The sequence below is a fragment of the Protomyctophum parallelum genome (assembly GCF_964188405.1).
Source record: "Protomyctophum parallelum genome assembly, chromosome: 1".
Taxonomy (NCBI): Eukaryota; Metazoa; Chordata; class Actinopteri; order Myctophiformes; family Myctophidae; genus Protomyctophum; species Protomyctophum parallelum.
The window spans coordinates 77621788-77648106 of record NC_139697.1 but is presented as its reverse complement, the minus strand read 5'-3'; the positions used below and the strand labels follow the sequence as shown (position 1 = coordinate 77648106).

The 26319-nt window shown below is 41.4% G+C and overlaps 2 protein-coding genes across 6 annotated transcripts in view; one reads left to right on the top strand and one right to left on the bottom strand.

Annotated features, from left to right (window-relative positions):
• LOC310874532 (ryanodine receptor 1-like) overlaps positions 1–26319 on the bottom strand; it is a 125325-nt gene that overhangs the window by 83090 nt on the left and 15916 nt on the right. For all 5 annotated transcript variants that reach the window (XM_083787381.1, XM_083787382.1, XM_083787385.1 and 2 more), the window contains exons 13-26: positions 25905–26026; positions 24462–24648; positions 23861–23996; positions 22075–22170; positions 21212–21330; positions 20521–20654; positions 17379–17620; positions 16650–16842; positions 15485–15701; positions 14436–14540; positions 13847–13950; positions 13477–13560; positions 7470–7629; positions 6369–6516 (exon numbers count right to left, since the gene is read on the bottom strand). In XM_083787381.1, the coding sequence (XP_083643507.1) occupies positions 6369–6516; positions 7470–7629; positions 13477–13560; positions 13847–13950; positions 14436–14540; positions 15485–15701; positions 16650–16842; positions 17379–17620; positions 20521–20654; positions 21212–21330; positions 22075–22170; positions 23861–23996; positions 24462–24648; positions 25905–26026 (2047 nt within the window). The remainder of the gene's footprint in view (positions 1–6368; positions 6517–7469; positions 7630–13476; positions 13561–13846; positions 13951–14435; positions 14541–15484; positions 15702–16649; positions 16843–17378; positions 17621–20520; positions 20655–21211; positions 21331–22074; positions 22171–23860; positions 23997–24461; positions 24649–25904; positions 26027–26319) is intronic.
• Positions 18304–20209, top strand: LOC310874561 (otoraplin-like). The gene is made up of 4 exons (XM_083787419.1): positions 18304–18522; positions 18705–18844; positions 19138–19248; positions 19383–20209. The coding sequence occupies exons 1-4, from the start codon at positions 18408–18410 to the stop codon at positions 19404–19406; spliced, it is 390 nt and encodes a 129-aa protein (XP_083643545.1). The 5' UTR covers positions 18304–18407; the 3' UTR covers positions 19407–20209.

Below are 26319 nucleotides of genomic sequence, written 5' to 3'. Positions count from 1 at the left end.
TACACAAACCCAGAAAGCTGGGCATAGGAGGGGCTAGCGCCCCTCAAAAAAGCCTGTATACCACAGGCAGACGACATACCGACAAAGATGTCCAGGTCATTCATACGGGTACAAAGGATACTCAATGACAATGGGTACAACATGTATTGCATAAGCAGTTGGGACATACATTTTTCACAGTAGTACTGACAGCACAAATAGACACCTTTGATTTTGTTCACACGCTACGGAGAAAGAGGGGGAGAGAGAGTGAGAGGGAGGATGGAGAGAGAGAAGAGTAACCACCCTATGTTGCATACAGAAATCTGAACACACTTATAGAGCGTCGCAGTCCCGCCCCCTTTCAGAACGACGAGTGGCCCAGGAAATTATTCTCCATTCATTTTCTCCATAGGCTTTTCAAAAAGTATTTATATAAAGACGGTTACGCCGCGGACAAAGCCAACTCGGATCGTGACAAATCATGACAATAATTACAATGTTTTGGGCCGATCAAATAATTAGTAAGAAGAAAAACAAAATAAATAGTGTTGTATCCTGCCTTTATTTTCTTCTTTCAAATTATTTGATCGGCACAAAATATTGTGTTTGTTGTCATGATTTGTCACGATCAGAGTTGGCTTTGTCCGCGGCGTAACCGTCTTTATATAAATACTTTTTGAAAAGTCTGTCTGTCTGTTGGTTGGTTGATTGGAACAGACTGTGAAGACAAATGTCCCTTCGGGAGCAATATGGGCTCTTATCGTACATCTTTATTCCCGGGCCCGTTTTCCTGCTGGGCTGTGACGTCATGTGGGTCAACCAATAGGAAGACAGAGGGAGGGGGGCTGTGACGTCATGTCGAGCAGGGAGCTGCTCGAGCCCACACTGTTTCTTCAGGAGCATTATTTTATAGTTATTATTATTATTATGCCTAAATATTGACAAGCCAGACGTCAATGCAAATCAGCGCTGCTAGGCAACCGTTTCTGTTGTGTCTGAAGTTAACTCACATGCCTATATATAGAGATCCCTGATATCTGCACTAATCGGTGGACAGGAGACAGCCCATATATGGTTTCAGTTGTGTGTGTGATGTCAGACTGGAGCTTGATCAACAAGAGACAGAGCACAAGGCTGTATGCAGTAGATGATCACAGAATCCTGCAGTTGGTAAGTGTTATGAGTTTACAGACATGGACGAAGGAATAGCCGAGCTTCACCACACTCGATGCGACAGAAAAGAAGAGATGGATAAAATAAATAGAATAGCTGGTTCTGAACACAATCAAAGCGAGCTTAACGAAGAGATGGATGAAGGAAATGAAAGAGCCGGGCATAAAAATCAACTGTATAATTTAATCTACGAATGCATGGATGGAACAAGTGAAAGAATAGCCAAACTTGAAGACTCTCTAAGTGAGCTTAAAGAAGAGTTGGTTTTAAGAAATGACAAAATATCTGAGCTTGAACACACTCAAAGAAAACTTAAGACGGACAATCAACATCTGAAGAGCTTAATCGAAGTGATAGGTGATAATGTTAATGATAATGTGGATTCAAGAAATGACAGAATAGCCGAGATTGAACACACTCAAAGAAAACTTAAGAAAGACACTGAACATCTGACGAGCTTAATCGAAGTGACAGGTGATAATGTTAATGATAAAGTCAGTCATCTGCAGTCAGAGCACTCAACCCTCTCACGCCAAGTGAAAAGTCTGGAGCAGTCGAGCAGAGATGCCGTTCCGGCTGAAGAGGAGCTGCTTTGCAGGGCCAGCAACCTTCCGACCGAGCACCTGGATATTAAAAGCAGTACAGAAACGCTAATTAAAAAATTTCTGAAAGAACAGATGGAGACAATGATGACAGCGGAGAAACTGAGAAGCCTTCAGATAGCCAAGAATGAAGTTAATATCGGCAACCCCAGTGCTGAACCACAAACCCTTCAGTGCCAAGTGGATGAGGCTCAGATTGAGCTGACGGATAAGAATAAGATTATCCATATGCAAAAGGAGCAGGTAGTGGTCCTCAGAGAGAAGATCCAGGACCTTAAGAGTCAATTGGAGAGCAAGGAGGAAGAGGCTGCATGTGGTACATTTTGCAGCCTTTTAGCGGGAGACAATGAATTAGCTCGAACCCCCATGTCCTTTAAAGAAGAGGTCGAACTCCTGGCCTCTTCAAAAGTGGAAGTGGATTGTCCTTCAAATAAAAATAACTCGAAGGTCCAGGAGGAACAAGACGAGCAAAAACTTGAGAGTCCAGTTCAGAGTAGATCACTTCAGGCTGAGGTCAAAAGGTCGCATAACAATAGTATGTGGCGCAGGGTGATTTGGACCCTTTTCACTGGAATCGTCATCGTGGCTATCATTGTATTTCTGGTTGTCATGTGTTTTGTATTCGCCGTGTTCTCCATTTCCTCTACGAGCTACTGTTATAACTCTAACACCGTCTGGACCCCAGTCCACTCTCTGATACCATTACCATCTTGTAAAGTCATCTACACTAGCCCGCCACCTGTGTAGCCAATATGAGGCATGCTTATTCGGCTACATTTGTCAGCCTTTCCTACCTGCTTTCCTCTTGGATTCCTCCATTCACTACCTACTACATGCATGTTCCATGGCCTGGACTAGCTACCCACACGTTTAGCAGTATGGCTCATCCCACAATCCTTACAATTATACCTCGTTTTAAAGGTGACTAATTATTAACAATAACAACGATATATAAAAATATAATACCAATTGGAATTATTGAAGGGGACAAATAAGCAACCAAAGTTGCGCTTTCAAACATTTAGAATAAAGCAAATGTAAGCAGGCAATATAGGACAGATATTGTTTAAAAACAAGAGGATATTATAACGGCATGGTTTTCATGGATTTTGGACTTAATTTTGGCAACTCCCACTGAAGTTGCACAACTATTATTCTAATACAAATTTAAGTTACGTAAAATACTTCAAAGAAGTATGACTGGCTCACACTAAAGGTCCCCAAAGTAAACACCAAACTGGGGAAAACAGCCTTTTGTTTGAATGCCCCAACCACTTGGAATGACCTACAACTTAACTTTGATTGCAGAGTCTGCAGACCTACCCACAAGTGTCTGCAACTGATTTTAAACTTGTGTGTATCACACGATAGGGATGTTTTGTAGTGTTTTATCACTGTGAATATTGATGTGAAAATGAAATTGTACTGTGATGTATCTCGACGACATTGCAAATGAGGGCAACCTCAATGTGAATAAATAAAGGAATGAATGAATAAATGAATTAATGAATGAATAATAATTGAGAAAGGGCAGGGGTTTAAGCCCCATCTGAGCTCCTTGCAAAAATATATATGAATGACACCAAAACATAAAACGTGGAGAAAAGAATGCCGGTCGATCGAACCATGATGTCACCTGGGGGAGGAAGGGAGGGTGGGAACTGCTAAAAAAGGAAAGAGAGAGAGAGGGAGAGAGAGTATACCTGTAGGTTATATGTCTTTTGATATGGGGAATGACAACGCCTGCATTCTTGTTTGGATGGGAAAACAAAGCTCAACATATTTAATTCCTGTTGTGCGTGTGCGTGAAACAGCTTTGCGGGACTGCGCCAGCTTGTCCGTATGCCAGATTTCCCACGCATCCCTACCAGTGCCTGCTCACCTCCCAATGACAATGAAGTAGCCAGGGAAGCATTCCTTTTCGGGTTTATGATCGGATCGGGAGTGGATGATATCGTTACGTCATGTTGTAGTCATTGTTTTGTAGTCATCAGGCCGGAGGCCCGGAACCCTCAAACCAGAACTTCCTTTCCCTCAAACCGGAAGAAATTATACCTTCCCAATGGGATAACAAAGATATACATAATATGTTAAATAGTCTGGAAAGTACACTTGCATTCATATTTTAGAAATCAGCGAAACTATGCAGCATCAAGGCTTTTATTGGGAAGGTATTATTCTTCCGGATTGAGGGAAAGGAAGTTCTGTTTTGAGGCTTCCGGCTTGATGACTACAAAACAATGACTACAGCATGATGTAACGATATCATCCGCTCCCGACTGGATCACACAGCAATTTATTAACACAGACCAAGGTGGAAATAAATTACAAGGCAGGCCTCTTTCTTATAAGATTCACCCAAAAACTCAAGTACCGACCAATACTGCTGGATCATTGACACATCACTTTGCGTTGCCAGTCAGCCTGATAGTTTTCTGCTTGTCATTATCCTATGAGTTACGCAAATCTCTGCTTGCTTGTGTGTGCGACTGTGCATGTACATTTGGGTGTGTATCTGTCCGATTGACATCAAACAGTGCGTGTACCGCTGTGTCCGACACTTGAATGTACAGTAGGCATACATATTGGCTGTCGAGTGGAAACCTTGTACTTTTCAGGAAATGGAAAAAAGAACCCGTGTTCCAATGCAGTTATTATTGAGTCACAAGCCCTTGTTAATACTTTTCATTTTTCAATATTTATAAAAATACTTTTTCAACGTACAACTGTTTCTCACTAATGACTATTATAATATGGTGGTGTTTCTACTCAATCTGTGTCTCAAAGGAGGGCTCTGGACATTTCCGAAACCCACCTACCAGTGATATCATTGATTGGGATTCAAAGCTTTCAGGTCCCGGCCTTTCAGGCGTTCTCCTCCTGTAAAGTTAGCGTGCTATTTAGAAGTCATTGTTCTCACATTAATACAATCTAAATATGAATTAAAAATGTAAAATCTTGTTTGAAATTACTAAACTTGCCTATCGCTCTACAAGAAAATACGTTGTGATGCAACACATTGTGAGCTATTTAAGAAACAATTTAGATCCAAGGTTTCTATCCAACAATGACAATCCGATTGGCCTGAATCCCCATCCATATGACCAACATACCCAATATATGGGCATAATATTGCATGCCATCAGGCATACATTTTTGTCCCTCTGGGACCCCATCCTCTGTGTTTATTTAACTCGGACAGAGTAAAAATTGTAAGAATGTAAAATTGGTTACATTTGTACACACCCATAAGGGTTTAATTTGGACCCATCGTGGTAACCTGCCATTAGCAAAACTGATCTGTCTCTCGTTGCCAGGACTGTTGCCTCTCACAATTTCCAAATGCTTCTATCATACAGATTGTGGAATAGCTGTCTGGCTTTGCGAGACTACCAGACTGATTCACTTGAATCCACGTTATCAATCAAGCTAATGCCACAGGCTACCCTAGTGGTCCCCCAGACCTGATGTTGTCATAGTACATTGTAGTACCTGCTTGACAACGTGTACTGCACTAGGTACCAGTAAACAGAACAGTATTTGTCATTTCACCTATAAGACAGGCAGCCACTGTAAACAGCTTTAAAGCACAACTCAAGACCTATTTCTTCACTCTTGCTTTTAGTTAAATTATTAGGGGTGCTAGCCCCTCCTATACAGCTTTTGTCCCCACAAAATGTCCGCAACACAAACATTAAATGCCATTGACAATGACGGGAAAGTTTACGTCATCTTGTCCGTCTCATATTTATATTATATTATAACAGGCAAGAGGCATTCTGATTGGCCAGTATGAGATGATGCATGATGATGTACGATGATAAGAGCTCACCTCACTTCACACGGGTGTGATTTTTAAATAGATGGATGTATGGATGGATTTTATTTTGAAATCAGAAATCGGCTAAGATATCACATAAATTCAGTTGTCATGTTGTCAAAAGATGAGTTTTTGAGTGGTGGAACAGGAACAGCAATGTCTGTCCGTCTTCACTTATGTGACTATGAGTACCAGTAGGGGCAAAAGTGGCGCTGTTGTGTCAGAAACAGAGAGAGAGATAGTGTTGCACTGTTGCCTGCTAATTACAGAGAGATAGAGAGAGGCAGGGGGAGAGGGGAGTTGCACCACTCAGTTCACACAGGTGTGATTTTTTTAAAACATTGTATCATGGTTAAAAGATACATAGGCCAGCTCCATATATGGACCCTGGGCTGGGGCCTGTCCAGACCCGGACAGAGGCCTTTTTGTGGCGGTTCTGGACAACCGTGGGTCCAACCGACTTAACACCGGCCACTGCACTCCCTGTGGGGGTGTGGAATGTGTGTGTCGAATTTGAAGTCGGTGGGGCGAACGGTTCTCGAGTTATGTGGATTACACACAGACAAACAGACAGACAGACAGACAGACAGACAGACAGACAGACAGACAGACAGACAGACAGACAGACAGACAGACAGACAGACAGACAGACAGACGTGTCGTACAGACAGACGTACCGAGACAGAGGTGCATTTATACATAGATAGATTAGATAGATAGATAGATAGATAGATAGATAGATAGATAGATAGATATTATTATTAAACTTGGCGGAAGTGAGATAAACGTACTGCTCTCTTGGTCGGGTGGTTCTATGTTGTAGCCATAGCCGAGGAGTGTGCGGACGGCAGCGCACACGGTCTCTCTGTTGGTCTTTTTTGTCTTCTCATCCAGCAGGTTGTACGGGACCAGACGTGGATTACGCTTGTTCAATATGTCCTGTATGAGAAGAATACACATGATTGTGTCATTAATAATGATTAATGAATAATATTCATGACCAGGGAAGGGAAGCAACGGTTCATCAAACTAATCGATTTAAAATCAATCCCTGTGTTGGGCATGTCATTATAGACGTTTTAAAAAAATGTAAAAAAAATATATATATATATATATATTTGTCAGAAATTGTTGTCTGACAAAATAACACGTAATCGTACGTATTATGTATATTATATAGCTGTGTATATATATAAATATAAAGAAAACATTATTATTCGATTAATAAAAAACATAACCGAATAATTGCTAAGATAATAAATAATTGCTGTGTAGATACTATACACGGCAAACAGTGTTAATTAATGTTAATTAATTAATTAATTAATAAAATAAAATGCATACGTTTTTATATAATTTAGTTGTATACACTATACTATACAATATATTGCAATAACCCAAAGACACACATTATTACTCATCCCACAGCATAGCACTGTTACTCGGAATCGTCACACTGTTTGGGAACCACTAACTATACCACTATACACTAACACGAGCCCATGATGAACCAAAATAGAAATTTGATGTGGGGACCCAAACTAGCCTACTAGTGAAAATAGCAGATTTACAAGCTCACAACGCGTCGCTTCACGCCGCATAGTGAGCTAGTAGATCTGCTATTTTCACTTCCACTTAAAAGTTACATTTGTGGAATTTATTTTGATTGATTTAATTTTATTCATTCAATTCTTTGGACCAATGGTTTGGATTTCTTTTTAATGTTTGGAAAAGGAGGGACCTATTCACTCTAAAATCGGTATGCGACCCGCAATTGGGTCCCGACCCACTGTTTGGGAAACTGTTTGATGCACTTATAGACTATATCATTAGATAAAATGTTTTTTTTTAATAAATATTCTAGAACCAGAGAAAGTGTAACCAGGAGTTACCTGCACAATACTGTAGGTCCAGCCCTGTCGAACCCGGTCCCTTGCCCAGACGTTGTGTCCATTTTCTGCCAGTCTCTCCACCAGAGTGTTCTGATTAGGGGTCAGCTTGACGTGGTTGAGATCCAGAGGGGCAGGCTTATACCCGCTGCTCTGCATGTAACTATAATGATAACACAATTCTTATAGCCACTGCTCTGCATGTAACTATGATGATAACACAATTCTTATAGCCACTGCTCTGCATGTAACTATGATGATAACACAATTCTTATACCCGCTGCTCAGCTGCATGTAACAATGATGATAACACAATTCTTATACCCGCTGCTCTGCATGTAACTATGATGATAACACAATTCTTATAGCCACTGCTCTGCATGTAACTATGATGATAACACAATTCTTATAGCCACTGCTCTCATGTAACTATGATGATAACACAATTCTTATACCCGCTGCTCTGCATGTAACTATGATAACACAATTCTTATACCCGCTGCTCTGCATGCAACTATGATGATAACACAATTCTTATAGCCACTGCTCTGCATGTAACTATGATGATAAAACAATTCTTATACCCACTGCTCTGCATGTAACTATGATGATAAAACAATTCTTATACCCACTGCTCTGCATGTAACTATGAGCACAAAACAATTCTTATACCCACTGCTCTGCATGTAACTATGCGCACAAAACAATTATTATACCCGCTGCTCTGCATGTAACTATGAGGATAAAACAATTCTTATTCCTGCTGCTTTGCATGTAACTATGAGGATAAAACAATTCTTATACCCGCTTCTCTGCTGTTAACTGACCAATTGGGCAGGGTAGCCTATTTAAGCTCACCTAGACTCAGTATGCATTCTTCCTGCATTCCTTCTGCATATGTTTTGTGGTGGTTGTTATGCAATGTTTTCTCCCAGCACCACCGGTGGGTTCTGATATTTCTGTTCCCCATAGTGGAAGATTTAAGGCCGAAATTTTCGCCGTTAACTTCAAGTCATGATACAGAGAACTGCTTTGGCATGGAAGTACCTTAGGGTCATAGGAAAAGATTTATCCAAAGAGACAAGCTGCATCACCTTTCATTTCTGAATTATACACCTTTTTCAAAATGGCCGCCACCATTTACAGCAATACAGCATAGCCCGTATCTTTGCTTCTGTTAGAGCTATAATAATAATATTGGTGCCAAAGTATACATTTTTAGGGTCAAGGAATCCAATTAAATAGATTTCAAGACTAAAAAATCCAATAGTTTTCTCGTTACCATGACAACGGTGGTCAAATATGCACATTTCATTCGAAAACATATGTTTTAACAGGGTAACTTTACCCCCCCTCATCCACTAAAACTTTCATTTAGTTTCCTCTTTGGCATGGAAGTACCGTAGGGTCATAGGAAAAGATTTATCCAAAGAGACAAGCTGCATCACCTTTCATTTCTGAAATATACACCTTTTTCAAAATGGCCAGCACCATTTACAGCAATACAGCATAGCCCGTATCTTTTCTTCTGTTAGAGCTATAATAATAATATTGGTGCCAAAGTATAAATTTTTAGGGTCAAGGAATCCAATTAAATTTCAAGAATAAAAAACCCAATAGTTTTCTCGTTACCATGACAATAGGGGTCAAATATGCTAATTTAAATCGTAAAATACGTTTTAACAGGGTAACTTTCCACCCCTCACCCCTAAAACTTTTATTTAGTTTTCCCTTTGGCATGGAAGGGCCTTAGGGCAATTGGAAAAGATTTATCCAAAGAGACGAGTTGCATCATCCTTCATTTACGAAATATACACATTTTCAAAATGGCCGCCACCATTTACAATAATACAGCAGATCTAATATTTTTGCTTCTGTTATAAAATTTTGCTAATTTTCACTCATATCATTATACATCATCAGCCAATCAGCTGAGCACATTCCGTGCTCATGCACACACGTACACACAAAGCTGTGCATATAGGAGCACCGCTAAAAGAAAACAATGTTTTTCTCATTACAATCACAATTGTGGTAAAATATGCATATGTAATTAATCAAATAAGTCTCAACAAGGTGACATTAAATTTCCCCCAGCATTGCACAATACAGCGGTTTCCTGCTGAGTACCATGGCCTCAGATTTGGAGATGCTGATCCTCTTCCTATGGCCACCAAACACTCGACAACATAATCTGCAAAAAGCAGTGAAGCAACCCTTAGCTCCTTGAAGCGTATACCCTCTCCTCCACGACTGCGTCTCGAGATCCTTCCATGAATATCACAAACAGGATAGGTGACAATGTGCAGCCCTGGTGGAGGCCAACCCCAACCACAAACAAATCTGACTTACTGCCCAACACACGGACACAGCTCTCGCTTTGGGTGTACAGAGTTTGAATGGCCCTCAACAAGGACCCCCTCACCCCATATTCCTGCACGCTGCATCCACAAAACACAAGTAGACTGGATATACATACTCCCAGGCCTTTTCCAGGATCTGTGCAAGAGTGAAGAGCTGGTCAGTTATTCCACGACAAGGACGGAATCCACTTAGCTCCTCTTGAATCTGAGGTTTGACTATCGGCCGGACCCTCCTTTCCAGTACCTTGGTGTAAACCAGGGAGACTGAGCAATGAGATACCTCTAAAATTGGCACACACCCTCTGGTCCCCTTTCTTAAAGAATGGCACAACTACCCCAGTCTGCCACTCTTTAGGCACTGTACCAGACTTCCACGCAATATTGAAAAGATCCATCTTCAACCGCTTATCCTTAGTCATGCAGGTCACAGGGGCAACAGCTCCACCAGAGCTACAGACTTCCCTCTCCAGAGCAACATTAGTAACTTCCCCCTGGGGGATCCAGAGGCGTTCCAAGGCCAATGAATGGTTGTAATCCCTCCATCTCATCCTTGGTCTTCCCAGGATTCTCCTCCCAGTGGGACGTGCATCGAGGACCTCCCTATAGGGATATGCCCGATAAGCATCCTAACCAGATGCCCGAACCACCTAAGATGACTCCTTTCCAAGCGAATAAGCAGCGACTCTACTCTGAGTCTCTCTCACATGACTGAACTTCTCACCCTATCTGTCCCTATGTTGAAAATATGTGTCAAGTGTCAACCAATCCCCTCAACACCCAGAACCTTCAGCATTTCTCGACGGACCTCACCAACCTTTGGGGCTTTTCCACTGTGGAGTTTCTTAACTGGCTGTCCCGAGTCTCCTGGGATAACATATACTGACCATAACTGTTATGGTCAGCCCATGATTGGCACAGAAGTCCAATAACAAGCCACCACTCGGGTTCAGATCAGGGAGACCGTTCCTCCCAAACACGCCACTCCCAAGTGTCTGTCATTGCCCATGTGCATTGAAGACCCCCAGTAAGACGGAATCCCCCACAACAGGTGCCCCATACAGGGCCCCATGTAAGGCACCTTGAGAATGCTGCAGAGCATACATGGCTCTCTGCCGATACTTGTCTGCAGATACATTATGTGAATAGGATTTGCAACCCCATTGTCATGGTATTGACCCTATGTACACTCTGAAGTTTAGCATTATAGCTTTAACAGAAGCAAAGGTCCCATACCTTTGCTTCTGGTAAAAGGTAAAAGTAAATATAAGTGTGGGAGGGTGTAAGTTACCCTGTTTTTGAATGAAATTTGCACATTTGTCCATTTGTCATGGTAATTAGTGATTTTATTTGTATTTATTTTTTGCATTGAAAACTACTCAATTGAATTCCTTTGAGACCAATATTATAGCTCTAACAGAATGATATGAGCTATGTTGTATTGCTGTAAATGGCGGCGGACATTTAACAAAAGGAATATATTTCAGAAATGAAGAGTGATCTCATTTTGTCTCTTTGAATAATTTCTTTGCAATGTTACTTCCATGCCAAATGGAAAACTAAGTTTTAGGGGGGTGGGGAGGGGGTGGAAAGTTACCCTGTTAAAACCATAGACTGTAAAAAACGTTTTTTGGTACCAGCTGGCCATTGGCTGGCTCCGTTTTGTACCAGCTGGTCATTGGCTGCCCAGACAACGAGGCGGGACTTCCCCCCTTCTTCTCCGTTGGTTTTTATTTTGACTCGAGTGGGAGGAGAAGACTCTTGAGTGGGAGGGGAATCCCGATCATAGACTGTAACGGTAGCCACGCCCCTCAGAACATACGCAACTTTATGGTAATTTTTTTAATTAATGGGACCATAATTTTCCAAAAAGAATATTATGACATTAGAAATGAGACTTTAAACTAGTGACTGGAAGAAGAAAGTATTCATGATCATGTTTATTAAGGTAATACAGTCTAGGTGAAGTTGGGCCAAAATACATGGGCCTCTATGGAGCTATGGGGCTTTTTGGGTCCAGTCCAGCGCCACAACAGGCCATTATATGAACTACCGATTTCAAATGAGGCTTCACGAAATATCTGGCTGACTGCCCCCCTGTTTAAAACATGTTTATTTTAATGAAATGATCATATTTTACACCTGTTGTCATGATAATGAGAAAACTAATTGGATTTTTTTCTTGAAACCTATTTAATTGGATTCCTTGACCCCATAAATGTACACTTTGACACCAATTTCATCATTTTAGTTCCAACAGAAACAAAGACATGGGCTATGCTGTATTGCTGTAAATGGTGGTGGCCATTTTGAAAAACGTGTATATTTCAGAAATGAAAGGTGATGCAGCTTGTCTCTTTGGATAAATCTTTTGTATGACCCTAAGGTACTTCCATGCCAAAGAGGAAACTAAATGAAAGTTTTAGTGGGTGAGGGGGGTTAAAGCTACCCTGTTAAAACATATTTTTTGAATGAAATTTGCACATTTTACCCCTGTTGTCATGGTAACGAGAAAACTATTGGGGTTTTTAGACTTGAAATTGATTTTATTGGATTCCTTGACCCCAAAAATGTACACTTTGACATACATCTTTTTATTATAGCTTTAATAGAGGCAAAGATACGGGCTATGCTGTATTGCTGTAAATGGTGGTGGCCATTTCGAAAAATGTGTATATTTCACAAATGAAAGGTGATGCAGCTTGTCTCTTTGTATAAATCTTTTCCTATGACCCTAAGGTACTTCCATGCCAAAGAGGAAACTAAATGAAAGCTTTAGAGGGTGAGGGGGGGTAAAGTTAACGTGTTCTTTTGAATAAAATTAGCATATTTTACCCCTGTTGTCATGGTAACGAGAAAACGATTGGGTTTTTTATTCTTGAAATCTATTTAATTGGATTCCTTGACCCTAAAAATTTAAACTTTGACACCAATATTATTATTATAGCTCTAACCAAAGCAAAGATATGGGCTCTGGTGTAATAGTGGTTCATTGTCGGCGGCCATTTTGAAAAACGTGCATATTTCAGTAATGAAGGGTGATGCAGCTCGTCTCTTTGGATAAATCTTTTCATATGACCCTAAGGTACTTCCATGCCAAAGGGTTTCTCTGTATCATGACTTGAAGTCAAATGTGCCTTAAATCTTCCACTACCATGGGGGTTTGTTATTGTATATAGTATGGTTTTGGTCAATATTAAGTAGTTCCGGTCATTTTGTGGGGGGCACTGGGGCCACGCAGTAAAAGTAAATTAATTCACTAAACTAAAGTAATTTGTATTGTTGACCTATTTCTAAAATATTAGCACAACTTTCGTTCAACTTTGACCCCTCTATCACATGGAACTATTTTTTGGGAAACAAAACAAAACACATAGTTTCGTGTGATACAGGGGTAAAACAGTTTTATGTGATTTTATGTCTTGCAGGAATTTGCAAAATATGCGAGAAGTTTGTGCGATTATGCGCCCTTTTTGAAAATAATCTGATTCATTTGGCTGATTATGCGGTAAATGATGCGATCGCATAATCGCATTTTTCGGGAGGGTCTAAATAAAACAATTCTCATACCCACTGCTCTACATGTAACTGAGGATAAACAGACAGCCAATTTGTGTCTGTCTGTTGTATACATGTGTTCAGGGACTCACGTTTTGGGGAGTTTGATCTTTTTCAGATTCTCTTCCGCTTTCTCGTCTCCCATTCCTACATGACAGCCCAGTGCCAGAAGCGTCCTTCACATACATACACAAGAGGAAATAGATATTCTAGAGTTTAGGGTCAAATTAATTAACTAATTGAAATAATAATAATATTTAGAGAAAGAAAATGTTACCAATAAATTCCAGCATTTATAGTACCGTAACATTTTTGATAAGAACTCATAAAAGAAAAATCTTTTTTCGGACGTTCATTGAGGATTATGATTATGATTTATAGTTAGCTGCAACAAAACGTTGAAGACAGAAAAATAAATGCAAAAAGAAACACGTTTACGTGGAAATGAAGGCTTTGGCTTACTTGAGTGTCTCTCCTGACATTGCTAAGTTATAATTCTTCTCAGGGTCAGGCAGACTCTGAAAGTCCACCAGGCACGGGTGCAGCTTCTTGTTGTCATCACGGAACTTGATATGAAAATGACAAGATTAGATTCAAATCTGATTTATATACTGCAATGTGCGCCGAAAATAGGCAATCTTTAGGCTTTCTTGGGTTATCTTTTTAGGATTATTTTGTACAAAACTATATTATTTTTATTTTTTCAAACAGTTAATAAAGTATTCAATCAATCAATCAAAGTTTGTAGATTGGATATTTTCAGTAACGAGTCTCCTGTCTCTCCAACACTTTAATACACAGAAAATACAATTTCAGATAGGACACCAATTTTACCCAATCAGACAAGAGAACCCATTTAATTAGCTTCCATTTTATAGTGTTGCAATTCCAATAGTTTTTGTTTAATCACTTCCAATTTAACTTGTTTATCCTGTATCCTGTATGTGTAGGCTATAGGTTCTCTCTTCTGATTGGATAAAATTGGTATCCTGACCTGAACATTTATTTTCTGTTTACTGATGACGCAAGATGAACAATGTTGAAAACTCACCGCTCCGTACGTCCATCCTTGTTCAATACGAGTCACAGCCCATAGCTCGTGGCTATTTTCTGCCAGCTTCTCTCGAATGCGTTCCAGATGGGGAGGAAGGACAATCTGGAAGTACAAATCGTTAAAGCTTTTTTTGGCATCCGCCACTTGAGGTGACTTGATTGATTGACATCAAAAAGGGCATGTCAGCCACAATGCAATACTTTGTACAGGTTTTAGTTTTACCTGCATTGTGTCCACAGGGCATGGAGTGAAGGTTTTAGTTTTACCTGCACTGTGTCCACGGGGCATGGAGTGAAGGTTTAGTTTTACCTGCACTGTGTCCACGGGGCATGGAGTGAAGGTATAGTTTTACCTGCACTGTGTCCACAGGGCATGGAGTGAAGGTATAGTTTTACCTGCACTGTGTCCACGGGGCATGGAGTGAAGGTATAGTTTTACCTGCACTGTGTCCACAGGGCATGGAGTGAAGGGTTTAGTTTTACCTGCACTGTGTCCACGGGGCATGGAGTGAAGGTATAGTTTTACCTGCACTGTGTCCACAGGGCATGGAGTGAAGGGTTTAGTTTTACCTGCACTGTGTCCACGGGGCATGGAGTGAAGGGTTTAGTTTTACCTGCACTGTGTCCACGGGGCATGGAGTGAAGGGTTTAGTTTTACCTGCACTGTGTCCACAGGGCATGGAGTGAAGGTTTTAGTTTTACCTGCACTGTGTCCACAGGGCATGGAGTGAAGGTTTTAGTTTTACCTGCACTGTGTCCACGGGGCATGGAGTGAAGGTATAGTTTTACCTGCATTGTGTCCACGGGGCATGGAGTGAAGGTATAGTTTTACCTGCACTGTGTCCACGGGGCATGGAGTGAAGGTAGAGTTTTACCTGCATTGTGTCCACGGGGCATGGAGTGAAGGTAGAGTTTTACCTGCATTGTGTCCACGGGGCATGGAGTGAAGGTATAGTTTTACCTGCACTGTGGCCACGGGGCATGGAGTGAAGGTACAGTTTTACCTGCATTGTGTCCACGGGGCATGGAGTGAAGGTATAGTTTTACCTGCACTGTGTCCACGGGGCATGGAGTGAAGGCAGTATGTGACAGGGACTGAGTGGGTCCTAAAAGGTTCCGCACGCCCTCAGAGTCGTGCTTGTATTCCTTGATGGGCTCGATCCGCAAGCGATCCCTGGGCAGCACCGCTTCATAAGCCGGCGCATAACCTGGTGGCGGGAGGAATTTAAAATCTCCGTGTCGACCTCCGAGAAGAAAGCGGAGCCTGAGGGATTAGAGAGTAGACATGTGGAACTACAGACAGTACAAGATACACGTTTACATTGTCAATGGAGGTCACAAGGAATGTCCAGATTGCTAGCTGTCTGAAAGCCACCGCAATTGATTTAAGACATATTTGTCAGGCTGAATGATTTAAGAGGGATTCATTATGTTGTCTGTTTTTATTGGACCCCGAGTCTGAACAAATAAAGTTGATTGATAGTTATCAAAACAAAAGGTTAACTATAAATAGTGAATATCGTCACTGTCGAGTGGAAATCTTGGTTTGCCCGAAACCGTTTCTTTTTCAGGAAATAGAAATACGAACCAGTCTTCCAAAAGGGCGGAGCAGGGAGTCTACTGAAGGAACAATTGGCCCGGTTTCCCAAAGGACACCTCTTACACCATGGTGTAAGAGGTATGTTGTTGCACATGCTCAGTTGCCCTCTAGGCCTGCCCACATGAAGCCTGTGTGCAGCCTAATTGGCTGCATGGCAGCCAATCAAACACTATGTCCTTTTTTGGGAAATTTCAGAATGGTAGACCTGAGGCCTACCATACCAGGCCTCAGGCATGAGGCCTACCATTGCGTGGCACATCTATGCACGGAATGTCTATGTTCACAGGCTTCATGTGCGGCCTAGAGGGCAACTGAGCATGTGCAACAACATACCTCTTACACCATGGTGTAAGAGGTGTCCTTTGGGAAACCGGGCCAATACCTTTCCTTCAGCTATAACGTCGTAACAATCCAATCCTATTTTGAGCATGCCAAATACATCTAAATTGTAAATAAGATTCTGAAAAAACTATAGCGCGTAGGAGCGTAGCGAGCTATAGTAGGGCACTGATTTATTACAAAACATGAATAAATGAAACATGGCGATATGAGGTTTCTGCCCGACAGCGATGGGATCAGCTCAAAAAATATTTCTCGTTCATTAGGTCGTACCTCACGCCTGCGGAGAAGCTGACCGCGGGGAAGAAAAGGCTGTCCAGGTTGAAGTTCTCGAACATGCCCTGCACGGGGTGTCCGTTGATGCGGAAGGAGATGCTGGGAACACTCAGGTCCAGGCAGCAGCTTACCACATCCTCTGCAGCCAGGATGTGCTGGTTCGGCGTGGAGACGTGGCGTGGAACACGCCCTGCGGAGGACACAAGTGTGTTACAAAGTAAGTGCACGACAGTTGACTGAACAATATTATCGTCAAAATTATGCTTAAAACTTAAAATGTCACTTTGTTAACACTTGAACACCCAGCATCCCTATTCCGGGTGGGAACGTTTGCCAAAAATAGCCGAGCTACATGCTTACAACGCGTTGCGTTGTAATATGTTTTGAGCTTTTAGATCTGCTATTTTTGGCAAATTGATTTGTGTAGAGTGAAATAAGAGCGTACTCTTTGCAGGTCCAATTAATTAAGTAGACTATAGAGGGTTTAAGTGGTACCGAATATGTGTCCTATAGTGACGGAGGACAATTGCACGATAATTTGAAATCTCTGCATTACGATTATTGTGAACGGTTTTTCAATCACGATAATACAGATTATCGTCTCATCCCTACATTGAACCAAACAATTTAATCGATTATAAGAAAATTAAATAAACCAACAATCATGAATAATCATCAATAATCCTTCAAACAAAAACCAAAACGGTTGATGAACCAGTGCTTCACCTGTCCACAGGTGGAGACCATCGAAGCCGTAGGAGTACAGGTCGTCACCGACCCCGTTGCATCCCCAGCCTTCCCCTCCTCCAGGGTAGGGGCTGTAGCCCTCGGTCAGAGCCCAGCCCACACGCAGGTGGAAGGGCTGAGCAGTCAGGAAGGGCTCCACATGGTCCACCATCACCTCAAAATACCACTTCTTATATTGGGTGGAGCCTTCGCATGTTCCAAGGAAGATGTTGGGCCTCATGCTGAAGGGAAAATCAATAGTATATATATATATATATATATATATATATATATATATATATATATATATATATATATATATATATATATATATAAATAATGTGGCTTTCGCCTTTATTTTTATTTTTTTATAGAGGGTCCAGACAGTAGGCTGACAGGAAATTGGGGAGAGAGATGGGGGAGTGACATGCAGTAAAGGCCGTCGGGATCGGGGGTCGAACACGTGGCACACTGCCAGGCTCTGGCTACCGGCCAAGGTGCCTGAACCGCTGAGCCACGGCCAGGGCCAAAAAACAATAGTATTTTGATAGTACTAGTATTTGTTTTTGTTTTTATTTTGGTTATTAAAGTAATATATATTTTTGAATAGAATATGTTATTTTGACCAACTCGTGCAGTACAGCATGTTAATACAAAATGCATAACACAATTATTGTATTTAGTCCCCCTGCTCTTCCATTGAGAAAACCTTTGGCTGTTTTGGCCATTAAAATCTAAACTGGGGATAAAAACTAAACTATATGTCAGTGAAGGAGACCTGTACCAGTTCCAGACCACTCCCCTGTGGACAAGGAATAGTTTCAGAAGAACATGGCTTTAGTACAGCTCAAATCTGATTGGACAGAGTGCCTGTGATGTAGGGGCTCTGCCCATCCGGTCCTGGCTGAGAGAAGTGTTGGGAATTTTACAGCCTGGAGTCACCAGCTCACACAATGCTCTGCTCTGCAGTTTGTACACACACTAAAACATCCACTGAAATATCTGTGTCTCTCTTTATTTCTGCTCAAAATGAAGTGTCCAGTGATTATTCTGCTGTATGTGGGACTAATCTACCAGATCTCGAGTGCTGTCTTCATGGATAAACTGGCAGACAGCAAACTTTGTGGAGATGCAGAGTGTTCATGTAAGTCAAAAGATGAAGATGTAGGGGCAGGGGGGGTATGTGCAATTTACATAGTTCTGAGAACTATTGTGAATGAGGATCAAATTAAGAGGCGTTATTCACCTCTGATGTATATTATTATGGTGTTGTCAGAGTGTACTGGTACATCTAAATTGTCTTTAATGTTTTGTGTGCTTTCTCAGATGTCATCTCCATCGCCACGGCTTTAGATGACTTCACGGCTCCTGACTGCAGATTTATAAACATCAAGAGGGGACAAATGGTGTATGTGTATTCTAAACTAACACCAGAGGATGGCGCTGGAGTCTTTTGGTCTGGAAGTGTAGGTGCCAATTTATTTATTTAACAATGTATCCAGCCATAAAGACAAAGATATTTTCTTCCAGTATACAAGGCTGGATATAGACTTAGTTGCACACCGGTCCCGGTGTTGTGCAACAAAGATAGCCAATCTACAAGCTCACAACGCCTCACAGTGCAACACATTGTAAACTTGTAGCTCGGCGATTCCCGGTGCACGACACCACGCAACAACAAAGTATATCAAGCCCTTCAGGGCTTACATAAGCCACTCTCTGGGAACCTGTTGAAAGGCCATGTTATTTTCACTGGCAGGTATACAGTGAGCGTTATGTGGACCAGATGGGCATCGTTGGGTACTTCCCTTCCACAGTGGTGAATGAGACGCAAACATTCACCAAGGACACAGTTACAGTCCCCACCACCGTGAGTAGAGTCTCTATTACAGACTGTCAATGTTTGTTTTTATATCACCAATGGTGGGACAGCACAGTAGGCAGTCATTTCAGATTTTTATATCATATGTTGTTGTTTTAATGTTTGTATTGCCTTTCTTGCAGAAAATGGACTTCTACTGTGACTGAATTTAAGGAAGACTGAATGCTTACTTCTTCACTTCTCTCAAACCTATCACAGATATTTGATGATTATGTTACATTACTGTCAGAATTGGATGTCATATTTCTTATATTCACATCTGTTTTGTATTTGCATATTAAAGTAGTCATTTTTAGTTTAATAAAGCCTCAATAAAGCCCTTTTCATCTCACCAAAAATGATAATCACTGTTTGACAGAAGAGTTGGAACATTCTCAAAATTTGCCTTGCACATCCACCAGAAAACTGAACACGAATGACAATTATGACATGACTTTAAATGTAACACCACTTCCGAAATCCTTTTTGACCTGCTCAATCACCTGCTGTCGTGTCGTGTGTGTCCTGGGGTCATGCACACACGCTCCCCGTGGTGCGCTCGCCCAACTGCACCACATTCCACAGGACTGGAATGTTCTTGTTGACTTATTTTAACCAAGTAGCTTCACTCTTCTGTGAACGATCCTGTTTCCAACTGACCCACAGTCATTGGTGGAAGAGGTACTCTTCCAGGTAGTTTAAGTAGGTAAATGTAAAAGTAGCACCACCACAATATCAAAATACCCTGTACTGTAAAAATGTAACATGAGGAAAATACAAAATATTGCAGATGTATGTCGCATCGCGACACGTTGTTGAGCTTGGGGGACTGCCCTTATGTCAGACCTCCATCTTCATACCCGGCTATTTAAACTGGAAGTTTGCACTGCTCAACCTGCTTGCTTGCTGCTGCACACTGATACTGCTGCGCTGCTGTCTGCATTAAACTTTTGCTGCTCACCCTCCTCCACCCCAGCTACTACCTGTCGTTTTGGATCTGCTGTTTAGGTACGGGGGATTCAGATGCGCTTGATCTGAGTACCTAAAAAGCAGATCAAATTCATCGCCAAACCATAATACCTGTATATACAGTATTGCTAATTTTATATTCAATAAATATATATATTCCTTCCATTCATGAGTTGTCCTGACTGAACAATATTTGAATTGGATACAGTATGTAGTGGAGTGGAGTGGAGTGAAGTAGAAAGTATTGAAAGAGGATATACTGTGCCCAAGTAAAGTAAAAGTACTTGAGTACACCTGCACTGCCCGCAGTACCTGGTGACATAATTTATGATGTTGGTTTGAAGCAGGAGGTCTCGACCCGGAAGCAGATTCTCTGTGATGAGGTTCTGATTGGATCGCACGGCCACTCCGTTACACACACAGAGGGAGCACAACACATCCAGCACCTGCACAGCACAGAGAGAGACAAGTTCAATATTTAGAAAAGCCACACATGCTGTACATCTAACCACTTTCAACCTGGCAGTTAATTGGACATGTCATTATAGGTGAAAATATTATTTAAAAAAGAAGAAAAAAAAAGAAATCTGGGGGGAAAGAGCTAAATTATATAACAGGTCATTAGAAAGAAGCAATCTGATTGGTTGAAATAGCCATCTAGCCGTGCTTAAACGAGCATGATGGAACATCATGAGCATTATGATGGAGCATTAAATGGACAATCTACAAGCTCTGTAGATCGACTATTATGCTACTTTGCAATTTAATACCATTTAATACCAAGTATAAAATAGGGCATTTATTTATGAACACAAAGATGAGACATGGAGATAAAAGGTTTATGCACGACAGCAAACGATATACAGACATGGTGTTATTTTATTGCTATTTTACTTTTTTGCAGAATTAATATTTGATGTATGATGCATTTAACGAACACATATGGTTTTAATAATATAATATAATATTTCATATTATGATGATCTACTATAAAAGTATCAACCTTGTGATTGCGTCCATGCTTATCAAGGAGAGAGATGATCGACTTGATGTGGTTCTCCTGAATAATGTTCAGGACTTCTGGACTCTCAATGAGAACACAATAAAGCACCTCCAGGATGCCTGCGGGAAGAAAGATATGCCCGCAAGTGTATTTACATCACAAGTCATGATTAAAACACATAACTTAACATTCTGACAGTGTACAAATGGAAATGGACCCATAAGGTCTTCTACAATATGCTGTTTATGACACTATTTAGGATCTTCTTCTTTTCCTTTCGGCTTTTCCCTTCAGGGGTCGCCACAGCGAATCATCTGCCTCCATTTCACCCTGTCCTCTGCCTCCTCTTCTCTCACACCAACTAACTGTACATCCATAAAAGTCCTGCCTGGCAGTTTCAACCTCAACATCCTTCTACCGATATACTCACTATCCCTCCTCTGCATGTCCAAACCATCTCAGTCTGCGCTCTCTGATTTAAACATCTGACATGCGCTGTCCCTCTGATGTACTCGTTCCTGATCCTATCCATCCTTGTGTCTCCCAAACAGAACCTCAACATTTTTGTCTCTGCTACCTCCAGCTCTGCTTCCTGTCCTCAGTGCGACTCTAAACCATACAACATAGCTGGTCTCACCACCGTCTTGTACAATGTACACCATCCCTTTCATTCTTGCTGTATAGTGCTGACAATATTTAGGATAGATGCACAAATAATCCAAGAATATGGGACTTGGTTGTCAGTTGTCACTGTGAATCTTAGACTATAAAATCCGAGATGTTTTTTATTTATTTTTTTGTCATATGACCACAGTGCATTTGAAGGTGTAGATGGCCAGTGGGCAGGGAAAATAACTGTGTACCTGAAGACGCCTCCAGTCGGTCCAACTTGCTGACCAGCCAGTCGAGGTTATCACAAAACAGAGCACAGTTGGCACGGTTCCCTCTGATCAAAGAAGCTTAACATGGAGACACAAACAACTGTTTAGCAACTTTAGTGCATCAAATACAAACAAAACCTGATGCAGCATCTACAGACGGTGCGGTTCATTTGCTTGTCATCTTGTTGCTGTTGTACCTTCTTTTGTTTGCATTGAGGGGAGATATTTTTTATCATCTCCTTGTGTTTTCATTTTACCCGCTTATGTTCTTAAAGGACAACTTTTTCTTTCTTTTTTCAACCAAGGTTCATGTTTTAGGCTGTTATTAGATAAAGTAAAAGATGAGTGTTAGTATTTTTACATTTTCTGCTCTCTTTCGTTTTAGCGATTTTAGCTATTTTTGACAGGGGACAGGGGCATTCAAACATGGACATTTTATAGCTATTTATTTTATTTATTATTTACTATAGTCCCACTAGACCCCAGAAATTTTGATCTGGCCACAAAAGATCACGGGATCTATTGAATGTGAAAGGGGAGGTGACAGACTGACATATTGAGCCAACGACACACAGTATGGCACCTTGGTTGAAAAAAAACTAAATTTGTCCTTTAAGGCTTAAAGGACAAATTTAGTTTAAATTTATTTAAGCATTTATTTAAGCATATTATTACTGTTTGTATCATAGTAAGTACATACAACTTTACCATTGTTTTGTTTAATCATTGTGAAAATAAACTCAACAAAACAATACAGTAGGGCTGGGACTTTAACTGATTCATTTCGATTACGGTAATTAATTACAGAAACCACAGAACCTTTCTCACTGGACGAATTTCAGGCAATGGGAGAGGAAGCCGATCAGACCATGACAAAATATAGATGACTTATTGGTCGCTGCACTTTCGTTGGAGACCGAGTGGAATAGTAAGAGAGTGGCGACACACTTTGATCTCGCCGCAAAGCAGGTGCCTATGAGCTATAGTTCCAAACATTAGAACTATCCCATTGAGATAGAATGAGCACTTCCGCATTCCATTATTACAATGGGAGTCAATGCTAGCGTCGCCACTCTCTTACTAGATTACTCTGGTTGGAGAGACCTGTCTCCAACGGGAGGATGAAGTCAAGCGGAATCTCGGAAGGCAAGTGCTGCTGGGAAAGAGAGAGTCGCGCATGCATCTGATTGGCCTGCCGAACGTCCCCTTCCGTTCTTCCGTTTTGTTTCTGCTATGTTTCGCATGGAATCTCGGGAAAGCTTGCCAATGCAATCCAATCACGCATTGCCATCGCCTCCCGTTGGCTCCATGTTGCCTTCTGTTGAGATACAGACGCCTCAGAGAGGCTTTATATGTCTATGGATCAGATGCGACATTCCAAATCCAAGCCAGGTTGTGCTTATAACCACTCCCCCGGGCAGGCATAGTTTTACTGAGGTTAGGTTTAGGGTTAGGATTAAGTTTAGGCATAGTTTTACTGAGGTTAGGGTTAGGTTTAGGCTGTCAATCACAGTGACTGGCCAATCACAGCACGTCCTTGCACAACCCGGATAGGTTTTGGAATGAAGCCGATCAGACAAAATCCATTTTAATTTAAAGAAATGTTTCTCAGGTCAAATATCGATGTGATTAAAATGCGATTAATTACAATGCCTCGATTTGATGTCTATTTTTTTTAATCGCGTCCCAGCCCTACAATACAGTACTTTTACACGTAAAAAAGAATCATCACTGAAAAGAATACGTCATGAAAAGGACAAGAACATACCCAACAACTCATACAGTAGATTCACTATTTCCTTCCAGGACTCTGCGGCCTCCTCCCCTACAAATTCTGAGAAGTGTGCTGCTGTGTTGTAGACGTTGAGCCGATCAACAGAGTCCAGTACAAGAGTGATCATTCCCTGTTTAGAGGACAAAACAACATTGGAAATATGTTGGAGAGATGAGCGGGATTTCTCAAAAAAATGTCCTACTACAGTGTCATACAAAAGTAGCAGATCTACAAGCTCAGTCAAGTTTTGAGCTTGAAGCTCTGCTATTTTTGCTACTTTTTTTATTTGAATCCTGAAAAGTAGCCGTTTTGGACATAATATGAAGAATATATTGAAGAATATAACATTTGAAATAAGAAAAGGAGTTAAAGACTTGAAATTAGACCACCCTGAGCACATTTACTTTAAACTGTGTTTCCCATTTTCCACTGTAGTACCTCTGTGTACTACAGGGGGTACACATTGGGGGTACACCCCCATTTGAGAACCACTGGTTAAGGATCCCCCATGAAATCGGCTATAGGCTACACATTCAATGCTCTCCAGAGGAGGACACCTGTTGACTCTGCAGGTGACCCAGTGATAGTGACCAACCTCCTCTTGGAAGAGGTTCTGTCTGTTCTTGAGAGATCGCAGCTTGGACTGTTTCTCCTCGTGCTCGAGCTCCTCCTCAGGCGGTCGGAAGTAGAAGATGAGGTCCTGCAGGGAGAGAACAATGGCGTCCATGGGCAGAGACGGAGAGCTGGACGACTTGTTCTTCCCGCTCAGAGCATCCAAAGATCTAGACAACACAACAGGGGAGAAGAACAACTCCATCAGCATCACATGTTGGGGTTATTACTTCTTAATTTATAATACATACATACAGTTGAAGTAAAGATAACAATGGAAAAACTAATATCATAGAAAGGAATTTGTGCAGGGTATAACATCTTTAGAAGAAGGCCGATGCACACCTCAAAAGGTTGGTGACAGGTGCAAATAATTCAGAAGGGGAATTTGATCTAAGAAAGATGTCCCGCACACTGTCTGGAACTGGAGCAAATGTTTTGCTCTTTATTAAGTCGACGTTTCGGCAGTTAGACCTTCATCAGCACAGACATGTCTTTTTGCAAGTTCCAGACAGTGTGCGGGAAACTCTTTCTTTGATTTTATTATCAGAGACCCCCTTCTGAAAATGTGCAGGATATAAAGAAAAAATAAGCGTATAGTTAGAAAATAAAACTACAGAACTAGTCTTTATTTTTGGGTCATGTGGGTTGCTAAATTTCCAATAATAGCAGAACCAGCAGTTCTACAAGCTCACAATGTGTCATGATGCACTGCATTTTGAGCTTGTAGATCAGCAAATTTCACTATACTGTGAAACGCAGCAAAGGTTGTCGGGATCAGGTTTTATAACCCGTGACACGCTGTGGTGCCCAGCTCGCTAGGCCTATTTTCTTAAGCTGATTGTGGTTAAACATGACCCGATTTGAACTCCTGGCATAGTCACAGTTAAGGGCCGTTCACATCAATCACGATAACTATAACGATAGTTATGTCTTATGTGAGTGTCTGCACTGAATGAACCGCCATAACGTTCTGTAAAAAGTGGCACCAAGAGAGAACGAGAGAAAGATCTCCACCTCTGCGGTGCTGAAAGATAAAATAGGCTATATGGATATATTATAAGGAGGCGAGATATTTGAAGGCTACCTGAGGTAATGCCAGTTAGTCTACCAGCTACCACTAGCTATGCATAATGTCTCCTCATCTTCCCAGATGCCCATTTAATGGATTTTGATTGGCAGCCAAAGTTTCTATGATTCTTAAAATCGCCTTGAAAGTGATCCAAACAATATAGTTTACCGCTGTCATTATAGTTGTGCTGTGGACCACTTCAGTTAGAACGATTTTTAAATGACATATATATTCAGAGTTATCATTATAGTTGTCTTTCTTAGTGTGAGTGGACGGCCCTTTAGTCAACACAAGGCAGCTGTAATGCAAGACAGATAAAGGTAATGTCTGTGGGCTGTGGGCGTAGGTAGGTACTTGATGAACTGGTTGAAGAGGCCAAAGGTGCTGTAGATCATTCTAGCAGCTTGCTGCTCTTCTGTCTGAGAGCGAGCCACTGTGAGGGCATCATCCATGTGACCCTCTTTATGAAGGATGGCCTGAGAAGAAATAAACACATACAGTATGCACACACAGTGTATACTGTAGCTACGAGCGAAGCTTGTCAGTGGCCGGGAGTGTAGGACTGTGGTTGTATTGGGTAGCTCCCATGCTGCCAATGTGTGTCACTGTGTGAGTGTAAAGCGGGGCTTTTCAGAAGAATTTCCCAGGGCCCACTTGAAAAGGAGACGAAAACCTCAATGTGACAAAGTCCATTTTGCAAGTCCAAGTCAAGTCGGTCAAATCTCAAGTAAAGCCAAAGTCCTAAACTTTGTTTTGCGTCCCAAACAAG